Genomic DNA, 10,602 nt, shown 5'->3' with positions numbered 1-10,602 from the left:
TCCTCCTGCCTCAGCCTCCTGAGCGCTGGAATTACAGGCATGCGCCCCGATGCCAGGCTCCACAGGGTTGTTCTTGATCATGAAATGTGGTTTGGGGAGGCTTGTGTGAAATCCCTGATTATAAGAATGGGCAGTATTGGAAATCACAGTCTTAGGATTGTGTGCATGAAACATTTGACCAGCAGAGTAAGTTCCTCACAGATTGTTATTCCAGGAGGAGCAGACTTTGACTGTTACTGCAGTAAAAACACCTAAGCACTAACGGCAAATATGATGGAATGAAGTGGACTCACAGGAGACGCAGGTCCTTAATGTGTGCTCTTCCATTCGCGGCAGGTATTAACTCAATCGTGGCCATCGCCTCGTACACTGGGTACAACCAAGAGGACTCTGTCATCATGAATCGTTCGGCTGTAGACCGAGGCTTTTTCCGGTCAGCGTTTCATACAATTCGTCAAACTACAGGGTGGAAATAGTGGTTTCTTAATATAAGAAGTTCTTTAAAAATAGATTTGACTCTGCCCTCTGTCAGAAAACGGGAGGTGGGGTGTGGCCACATCTGGTTGAGGGGACTCTGCCCCTTGTGTCTCCTTGGATTTTCAGATGCCAGTATCTTGGTTTGGGTATTTTGTGAGCAAATACACATTTGCATTTCAATACTTTAGAAATATCTGCAGGAAGAGTTATGAACCTGTTATCTTGGAGCCCATAAATAACTGCTGCTAAAATTACTTTCGCTCCTTTTTTGTATCATGCTTCCCTTTGATTGCTTTATTGACACAAAGATTGCTCTCATATCCACGGCATGTAAAGATTATTTTAAAAAAATAAGGGATTTGGAGAAGAGGACCCTGCCCTGTGTAGTTTCACCAGCCGGCTCCAGCGCTGGAAGGTGCACATCACAGCTTAATGGGCGGAGCCGCTGTGGAGCTGTCCGAGGCGCTGGGCAACCACCTCTCGGGCTTGTTAGGACGGAAGTGGCTCTGAGGTTGGGTGAGAGGGTGGACTTGGGAACTGGGAGTTTGTCTTGCCCTAGCCTAGGTGTGTGAGGGGTGAAATGCAACATGCATGTCCCATTTCACATGCATCCATTTGTTTTTTTGTTTTGTTTTGTTTTGTTTTTTTCCGGTACCGGGAATTGAACTCACGACCTTGCGCTTGCCAGGCATGCGCTGTGCCACTGAGCTAGATCCCCAGCCCCTTCCATTTGTTTATTTGTTTATTTTTGTGGTACTGGGGATTGAACTCGGGGCCTTTTGCATGCTAGGCAAGTGCTCCTACCACTGAGCTACAGCCCCAGCCCTGCATTTAGCATTTAACTTCCACCCTTCATACAGTTACTCTTATCCCTGATTCATGGTTTAGGTTGTCTCTCACCTGTCAGTTAAAAGAAAAATTATTGGTATATACTAAGCCCTTTTATTAAAGAAAATAGAAGTCACCTTTAGGACCTTGTGTTTTTTAGGTCTGTTTTCTATCGCTCCTACAAAGAACAGGAATCTAAAAAAGGATTTGACCAAGAAGAAGTTTTTGAGAAACCTACACGTGAAACATGCCAGGGTAAGTGTAGAATTCAAAGGTAGTTTTCTTGAGTAATGTTGCCAGGTTGTACCTTCTACCTGCTTTGGAATATGTTTTTGTGTTGTTCGTAGAAACTGTGTGTAAGAAAATACGTTATTTCCCAAGAGTCTTTGCACCCTCCCCGAGTGTCCGGTCCTGCAGGGAGGGGAAACTTAGGAGGTCAGAGAAGCGGTGTTTGCTCTTGGTCTCCACTTCGTGCATTGGCATGGGAGCTCCTCTTTGCCCCAGACTGTGGTGCAGCCGTAACTGTTTGGCCATAATATTGGTAAACATTTTAAAAATAAATGAGAAGAGAAGCTAGCATTTGTTATTTGCTCTAGAAAACTCAAACTTGCTGTTCTAATTGTTATTTTAAGATGTTTAAAAAAATACCTGTGGGGTGGGCTTAGCTGGGCTGTGCCAGGGGTGGGGTACCTCTGCTACAGTTTGTCTCCCTCCGGGACACGAGGGATGTGTCTTATCTTCCCGAGTCCCTTCTCGTTACTCCGGTTCTGTGCAGCAGTGGAGGTACGGGTGCACACGGTGAGCCTCAGTCTCCGTGGGCGGAGGCGTGCGGAAGGCGCACTTGAGTGTGGGTTTCAGTCTTCGCGGGCGTGTGTGGCGTTCTCAGTGCTTTCCTGCCCGTGTTTCCTCACAGGCATGAGGCACGCCATCTACGACAAGCTGGATGACGATGGCTTGATAGCGCCCGGCGTCCGTGTGTCCGGAGATGATGTCATCATAGGCAAAACGGTTACCCTGCCTGAGAACGAAGACGAACTGGAGAGCACGAACCGGCGCTACACCAAGAGAGACTGCAGCACTTTCCTCAGGACCAGCGAGACGGGCATCGTGGACCAGGTCATGGTGACCCTCAACCAGGAAGGGTACAAGTTCTGTAAAATAAGGGTGAGTATGGCGTACGCATTGCGTGCCAGTGGCTGCGGGGTGTACATTGACTTCATTGAACCTATTCTTGTGTGACTTCAGGTACGTTCTGTAAGAATTCCACAGATTGGAGACAAATTTGCTAGTCGGCATGGTCAGAAGGGGACTTGTGGAATTCAGTATAGACAAGAGGTAGGTGTCTGGTGTCCTTCCTGCCGAATCCAGTGTTGGATATTGTTTAAAATCACAATTTAATTTTATTAACTTTTTAACCATTGACAAGGTATACAGACGTACCTTGAACAGTATTTAGGACATAAAAAATTTAGTTGGAGATGGTGTCAGTCCTAGTTTTTTGTTTGTTTTTTTGTTGTTTTTTGGGGGGTTCTTTTTGAGACAGGGTCTCACTATGCAGTTCAGTGAGGCCTTGATTTCACTTTGTAGCCCAGGCTGGCCTTAAACTCACAGTGATCCTTCTGCCTTAGCCTCTTGTGTGCTGGGATTACAGGCATGAGCCACCATGCCCGGCCAGGCCTAGTTTTGTAGCTAAAAGATTTCAGTATCTTTTAAGTCTCTTAAAATTTTCTTTGTAGGATATGCCTTTCACCTGTGAAGGTATCACTCCTGATATCATCATAAACCCCCACGCCATCCCGTCCCGTATGACGATTGGTCACTTGATTGAATGTCTCCAAGGGAAGGTAAGAGATTGCTCTGAAATGGCCTTTCTTCCCAAATGATGAGGAATATTTTCTCTCATACTGGAGGCAGGATATTTGCTAAAGCTAGTGTGATTATCTCCAAATGGGTTAGGATTCTGCCTCCCTCCCTGCCTTTTTTTTTTTTTTGGTACCGGGAATTACAGTGAGGACCTTGTGCTTGCCAGGGACGCTCTGTGCTACTGAGCTGTATCCCCGGCCCTCTACCCGTTTTTTTAACGAGGAAAATTTGCAAAGTTATGGCCAAGAGAGAATTTTTGTAAGATGTACTGCCTACAAGCTGTGTATACGTAAATGGTTATCTTATGCAGTGTTTCTTCCTATAGGTAGTTAATTCATTGGTGCTTAGTTCAGCACAAACAATTTTATAGCTACATTGTCAGCTATGTATATTTCAGTGGAGGTTTTCAGATTTTAAGTGTCTTGTTAGGGTAGAATGGCTATAGTCTAACACATGGATGGTTTGATTTTGGGGTGTTTAATTGTCATTTCCCTTTAGGCAGGGCCGGGGATATAGCTCAGTGGCATAAGCGCCTGCCTGGCAAGTGCAAGGTCCTGAGTTTGATTCCCAGTACCAAAAAAAAAAAAGAGTGGTCCCTTTAGGCATCAGAAGAATTTGGAAGTCTCGATCTTTCTGTACCCAATTCTTTGGATAGATTTCTATTTGATGGCTTATAACTGAGTTTTTCATTTTTAGATAAATTAATTTATTTTGAATGAAGTATAAGCTGTTAATAAAATGAGCCTTGGTATGTGTAGCCTTCTGTAATACAGATTTTAAGTTCAAAATTTTCCCATGTATAGAAAGAATTTAAATTAATTGTATTTTTATTCAGTTATAACTTCTAAGGGGAAACTGGAGCAGCATTTTATTTATTTATTTATTTTTCCCGGTACCGGGAATCGAATTCACGAGCTCGTGCTTGCCAGGCAGGCGCTGTGCCATTGCGCTAAATCCCCAGCTCCAGGAAGCAGCATCTTAGAAAATACTTTTATGTCCAGGTCTCAGCCAACAAGGGTGAAATTGGTGACGCCACTCCGTTTAATGACGCTGTTAATGTGCAGAAGATCTCTAACCTTCTCTCTGACTATGGCTATCATCTCAGAGGAAACGAGGTACATTTGTTCTTGGAGTAGTGATTTGTTATGTGTTCTCTTTTGTTACATACGTGATTTATTCTTAAGAAATGAACCTATTGACGTGTAACACACTTCAGAGGTGTACACAACGCATAACTGCACAGCTGGGTGACTTTCCATAGTGAGCACTCCCGAGTGACGGACGCCGGGGTCTGGGAAGGAGCGTAACTGGACCGTGCGTGCCTCCGCAGTCACTGCTGCCCGTCACCCCACACTCACCGCTCTCCACTGCCGACAGATCGGTGTGGTCTGTTTTGACCTTTATACCTGCAGTGAACAGCGCGCACTGGTATCTTTTGAACTTGTTTAACGTCTTTAGCTTTGCACTTCACAGTCTGTCTCTCTAGGTCCTCTACAATGGGTTCACTGGTCGAAAAATCACATCACAGATTTTTATTGGCCCCACTTACTACCAGCGTTTGAAGCACATGGTGGATGACAAAATTCATTCTCGAGCTAGGGGACCCATTCAGATCCTTAATCGACAGCCCATGGAGGGCCGATCTCGGTAAGAGCTGTCAGCATCGCTGCAGTTAAGCTGGTTTCTTTTTTGTTTTTTGGACTGGAGATTGAACCCAGGACCTTTGCACTAAACTATGCCTTCAGCCCCCTTTTACTTTTTACGGGAGGGGCTGGGTTGCCCAGGACGGCCTCAAACTTACAATTCTCCTGCCTCAGCCACTGAGAATGCTACAATTGCAAGTGCATGCTCCCATGCCTAGTGGTTGCCTTTCATTTTATGACTTTCTTTTCTTTTTTCTTTGTACTGGGAATCGAACTCGGGACCTTGCGCTTGGCAGGCAGGCACTTGTACTGCTGAGCCCTATACCCAGCCCTTGTTTTATGACTTTTGTTTTTTTGTTTTTTTGTTAAATTTTTTAGACAGGGTCTTGCTCTGCAGTTCAGGCTGGCCTTGAGCTCACTTTGTAGCCCAGGCTGGTCTTGAACTCGCAATGATCCTCCTGCCTCAGCTTCCTGAGTGCTGGGATTACCAGGCGTGCACCACCACCCCTGGCTGTTTTATGCCTTTCATAGCCGTTTGGTTATGTCTAAGCCTTCAGTTAACAGGGATTTTCACTCCTTCATTAGCTGTATTACTGCTAAAGCCTTGTTTCTTCAGCTAGTCACCTGGATGTATCCCTCTCTCCTACCCATAGTAGGGGCAGGGTGAACGTTTGCGTGTTTGCCAGCTTGCAGAGTAATGAATTAGTTGTCTAGCATGTTACAAAGCTGAGCGATGACGTTTGCTTTTTGGTAGTGTCATTCTGGATCCCTTGGTTTCCTCTTACGTATCTTGTGTGGAGAATGCCAAGGAATCCGTCATCACCCAGTTGTGTAGCCTTCGAGCAGTGCCGTCTCCGGAGGTGCTCTGTCGTCGTTCACCGTTCTTCCCTTTACCAGCGTGCACGTCCCCTCCTGTCTGGGGCTCATTTGCTGGGCAGACACCTTATCTGTTTTTTTTTTATTTTAATTTTTGTTTTTTTTTCCTGGTACCAGGAATCAAACTCATGGCCTTGCGCTTGCCAGGCAGGCCCTATGCCGCTGAGCTAAATCCCCAGTCCCCAGACACCTTATTTAAATTAATTTAAATCTTAGGGCCGGGGATATAGCCCAGCAGCACATGCGCCTGCCGGGCATGTGCAAGGTCCTGAGTTCGATTGCCAGTACAAAAAAAATTTGTTTTCTTGAATTCACTTTTCAGTATAGCGTTGATTTTTAGGAAGTGAAACAATAGCTTATTGAGCCTGTTCTGTGACTTCATTGTAGTTCATGAAGAAAATTAACTGCTGTACTTGAGAATCTAGTGTTCCTACTCTATTTTGGGGCCCTGTGCCCGTCAGGTGGCTGGTAGACTTCTTCCCGCCAGCTAGAGAAAAAGTTAGAGCCCGGTTCTCCTTCGCAGTGTCCCTTTACCTGTGCCGTGAGAGCGCCGAGTGCTAACCACTAGGCCACCCGGAGGCGCTTACCTGTGCTGTGAGTGAGTGGTTTGTGTAAGTTGTAAGAAGTACACCGTAACGTGCTGCTTCCCTGTAACAGTGACGGGGGCCTGCGTTTCGGAGAAATGGAGCGAGACTGTCAGATTGCGCACGGAGCAGCGCAGTTTTTAAGAGAAAGGCTGTTCGAGGCGTCCGATCCCTACCAGGTTCACGTCTGCAACCTGTGCGGCATCATGGCGATTGCTAACACCAGGACCCACACGTACGAGTGCAGGGGCTGCCGCAACAAGACCCAGGTGTGTTCGGGCTTCATCCCTTGTGTAGTTGTACCCGCGTCGGTCTGGTTACCGAGCAGACTCCGCGCGGTGGAGCAGGGGGTGCCACAGCCGTGGCTGTTGGCCTATCTTAGGGTTCCCACTTTTAAACAAGAAAAAGGTGATTGGATTTTTCCAAAAAAAAAAAAAAAAAATCAATGGTGGTAGAAAAAAAAAAAGGTACTTTTTCCAAACTGTTTATCTTTTTTAAATAAGGTCTTGTGCAAGGGATTTTAAGCAGCGAGTTTTTCCTAGACCCTTTCATTGAAGAGGTTAATATGAGCTATGTCTGCAGAGAGGGGGGATTCGGCAGGGTGTCAGGAGAAAGAACCCCCAGGAGGCCAGGCGCAGGAGTGACTGAGCGCTCGCTCACCGGCTCCAGCTCTGTGCCTGGCGCTGAGGCAGGGAAGGGCGGTCACTTCGGTGTAGTTCTGCTGATTACTTCTTTCTTTCCTTTTCAGATTTCTCTGGTGCGAATGCCTTACGCGTGCAAGCTGCTGTTTCAGGAGCTTATGTCTATGAGTATTGCACCTCGAATGATGAGTGTTTAGCTCTTTTAAAAGGTTCTCAACAAGATCCTTGTTTATGTCTTGTTCCTATGACATGGCTTTGAAAAAAAATGACAAGATAGGAGTTCAGTCCCCAGCACCCCCCAAAAAGACACACTGTAATGTATTGCGGTAAAAAGCGTTTTATTTGGTTTAGTGATATGTATGCTTTTTTTTCTGTAAATAGACAATAAATTTTTGTAGATAGTGTGGATGTGTTACCTTTAATTTGGATTTTTCTAAAATCCAAAACCAGTAAAAACAGTGAATATCTAAAGGGTTAGTGGATTAGATTAAAAGAAACTTGTTTTCAGGCAAGAACAGGAGCTGTAGTTATCTGTGACTACTGCCGGCTGTGTAGCTTTATATATTCTGCAAGTTTATAGTCAGCACCTCCACCTGTGTAAAAAGAGAAAGACACGGTTGACTTTTTAATCGTCATGTAGCTTAGTGTTTCCAAGTATAGGAAGCTGTTGCAACGTGGGGCTGAAGAGCAGGGCATAGTCGTGTGCACGTGTTATCTCTGCTGCTTGGGAGGCTGAGGCGGGAGGGTCGTTTGAGCCCTGGAGTTCAAGGCCAGGCTAGGTAACAGTGAGACCCTGTCTCTTGATCAACCAAGCAAAGTAGGCATGGTCGGGCACACCGTAATCCCAGCACCTGGGAACCTGAGGCAGGAAGGGTCGCTGAGTTCAAGGCCAGCCTGAGCTATGTAGCGAAACCTTGTCTCCAAAACAAAACGATGGGGGTGAAAGTACGTAGGAGATCTTTCACAAGTGAGAGTGACGTGCCGCGGTGCTGTGGAGTGTGGGATGTGTGACCGTAGGTACGGAAGTAACCTCGCTCCGCGGGCCTACGGGTCCAGGGGCCCTCACGGACCTGGCAGCACACACCTGCCCATGAGCAAGTGGAGCCCCGAGGCCGAGGAACTGCTTCGTGTCCAGCTCTGCTGAGAGCTTCCCGAAGAGCGCGCCAGAGCTGAGCAGACGCGCGGCTGTCTCCTAGCTGCCGCTGTTGCTCTCCCTGCCTGGCTTTGCCTGTCGTGGCCGACGGAGCTCTGACCAAACCTCTTTCCCTGCGGGGTCCTTCCATTCCGCACTGAGTGATCTGCGCAGCAGCAAGGCCTGACAGAAGCTGACGGTAGAGTTTGTTCCCGACTGGTGTAAGGGAGAACCGGCTCAGACACCACCACTAACCTGTACGCGGGGCGCCGCTGCGGCTGCTGCAGAGGGGCATCCGGGCGGGACGGAGCAGAACTGGCTGTTTGCCAAAATACATCCGCACCTGCCTGGTTTTTCTCTTAAAAGCTCAAAGTGGAAGGCCAGATTGCCCACAACCATTTCCCCTTAACACAAGGGGAAAATGCCACATAGATAGTTACGAGAAATACAAGCCTTTCTAGTCACGCTTGGGTTTTGACTCCTAAGTCTAAGGTAAGGTAGAGGCATCTAAGTCATAGTATTGGCACCCACAGGTTCTGGGGTCATGTGATCCACATTTTAATGTCCTGTCTAATGCCCTGTGGTTCCTAGCATTGGTGAGACTGTTTACAGCATCGTATGCTTAGATGCTTGGTTCTGTGTGTGTGTGTGTGTATCTTTAAAAATCTTTTAGTTGGGTGTGGTGGCACACGCCTGTAATCTCAGCACTCAGGAGGCTGAGGCAGGAAGATTACCATGAGTTCAAGTCCAGCCTGGGCTACAAAGTGAGTTCATGGCCAGCCTGGACTACACAATGAGACCTGGTCTCAAAAAAAAAACTAAAAAAATTTTTTAGCCAGACACGCCTGCAATCCCAGCACTTGGGAGGCTGAGGCAGAACTGTTGCACATTTGAGACCAGCCTAGGCTAGAAGGTGAGCTCAAGGCCAGCCTGAACTCGGTCTCAAAAAGACACCCTCCCCCCAAAAAAACATTAGTACATGTCTGCAATATATCGTGGATTGTATTCTTGATTAAGCGGAAGCCTGACCCACCTCTTCTCACAGACCCTTATCCACTGGTACTTCATGTAGGGCATCAACCACTGTGATCTTGGCAGACGCTGAGGCCTGTCCCTGGGAGTTGGACGCGTGGCACTCGTATTCTCCGTCGTCCTCCTTGCTCAGAGGAGACACCTGTGAGAGGAGAGGGCATCAGTGCCGGGTGGTCCCCTTTTCACGGGCCTCCACTAGGTCCTCACTTCCCCAGGCCCCTAACATGGCTGAAGGACTCGAGCAAGCTGCGCAGGTCCTGGGCAAGGAGGCGGGAAGCGCCCTGGACAGCTCTGGAAACCCTGTGCAAGCGTGCAGCTGGAGGGAGGCTATAGGGGCACGATCTGCGAGGTTCCCGAGATCAGAACTCAGGAATGTAACGCTCGTGTCACCCTGGGAGAATTCTCCATACTGCTCCTAAACCGCCTTCAGGTCTCCCTTGGTTCCTGCTGCAAGGAGCAGTGGCCCATGGCAAGGCTGTTCGGACGGGAAGAGCCAGCGCTCCCGGCCCCCTCCAGGCCCGGTTGAGCCGGCCCCAGAAGGAGACCTCAGCCCTTGGTACGCACCAGCACCCAGCCGGTCACTTCGTGCTTCTCGGGGCCACCGCGGGTCTGAATGGCCAGGTTGTCCCGGTCGCCAGGCAGAAGTTCCGTCCTTTGAACTCCATAGTTACCCCTTTTGACCTGCAAAAAACATTTTGTGCATCAAAACTTCAACTCAGAAACGGCCGCACTGAGAACTGCACAAGGTGGACATCAGGCTTTCTCACCACATTACATCCAGTAATTCACTCACGTGTTCCCTGTCCGGAATGCTCATGAAAATACAGCGTTTATTGCCTCCCACTGGCTTCCCACACTGGACTAGCCGGTGTTTTAGTTTCCCTGTTGTTCGGCGGAGACAGGCTCATCCTTTCCTCACTGTGCTGCCCACGGAAATGCCGCTCCTCACCGCAGGGCCTTTCTTATCTGCCTGAGTGGCGGGCGCTCGGTCCCTCGGGGCTAGCGCGCTGGGCATGCCTGGGCCTCGGGCTCTTCTGTGCCAGCCTCAGTGGGAAACAGGCGGAGGCCGAGGCCCACTCCCTTTCTTTGTGCTGGGGCTAAGGATTCAGGCGATGTATTTACTGAAGACGTGAGGTCCAGAGTGCCTGTCACATGCAACTGTGCCACTGTTCTCAACAAAGCCTGCGCCCGCTCCTGCCAGGGTGGGTCTGGAAGGCTGGCTTCAGACACCCACTTTGCCTGGCTGAAGGCCAACGGTGAATACTGTCTTAACGTCCTCCCTCCTTTCAGAGGTCAAACCATTCGTTATGAAAGCTTTGGAAAACATGCAAAAAATACACAACAAAAAACGTACTTGTTATCCCCCTACACATATATTTAGAAGCTCAGTTACAGGCTATGATTTTTTGTTTTGTTTTTTGAGGTAGTGTGTAGTAGCTCACTGTGTAGTAGTTCAGTCACCTGGAACTCTTGGTCATCTTCCTGCCTCAGCCTCCTAAGTGCTAGGATCAGACAGGTATGCACCA

At 48.1% G+C, this 10,602-nt stretch overlaps 2 protein-coding genes across 3 annotated transcripts in view; one reads left to right on the top strand and one right to left on the bottom strand.

Annotated features, from left to right (window-relative positions):
- Polr2b (polymerase (RNA) II (DNA directed) polypeptide B, 140kDa) overlaps positions 1–7,316 on the top strand; it is a 40,375-nt gene extending 33,059 nt beyond the window's left edge. For both annotated transcript variants that reach the window (XM_013518517.1, XM_005392864.2), the window contains 9 exons: positions 337–433; positions 1,466–1,560; positions 2,219–2,469; positions 2,551–2,640; positions 3,042–3,149; positions 4,170–4,283; positions 4,655–4,815; positions 6,345–6,540; positions 7,020–7,316. In XM_013518517.1, the coding sequence (XP_013373971.1) occupies positions 337–433; positions 1,466–1,560; positions 2,219–2,469; positions 2,551–2,640; positions 3,042–3,149; positions 4,170–4,283; positions 4,655–4,815; positions 6,345–6,540; positions 7,020–7,109 (1,202 nt within the window). In that variant the 3' untranslated portion in view covers positions 7,110–7,316. The remainder of the gene's footprint in view (positions 1–336; positions 434–1,465; positions 1,561–2,218; positions 2,470–2,550; positions 2,641–3,041; positions 3,150–4,169; positions 4,284–4,654; positions 4,816–6,344; positions 6,541–7,019) is intronic.
- Positions 7,234–10,602, bottom strand: part of Igfbp7 (insulin-like growth factor binding protein 7) — a gene marked incomplete at its 5' end in the record, with an annotated part of 61,431 nt that continues 58,062 nt past the window's right edge. The window contains 3 exon segments of the mRNA XM_013518518.1: positions 7,234–7,505; positions 9,078–9,218; positions 9,641–9,757. Coding sequence (XP_013373972.1) covers positions 9,084–9,218; positions 9,641–9,757 — 252 coding nt within the window.

This window comes from Chinchilla lanigera, unplaced genomic scaffold, assembly GCF_000276665.1.
Source record: "Chinchilla lanigera isolate Chin_1 unplaced genomic scaffold, ChiLan1.0 scaffold00046, whole genome shotgun sequence".
In the NCBI taxonomy this organism is placed as follows: domain Eukaryota; kingdom Metazoa; phylum Chordata; class Mammalia; order Rodentia; family Chinchillidae; genus Chinchilla; species Chinchilla lanigera.
The sequence above is the reverse complement of the archived record's forward strand: the minus strand, read 5'-3'. Positions and strand labels throughout refer to the sequence as shown.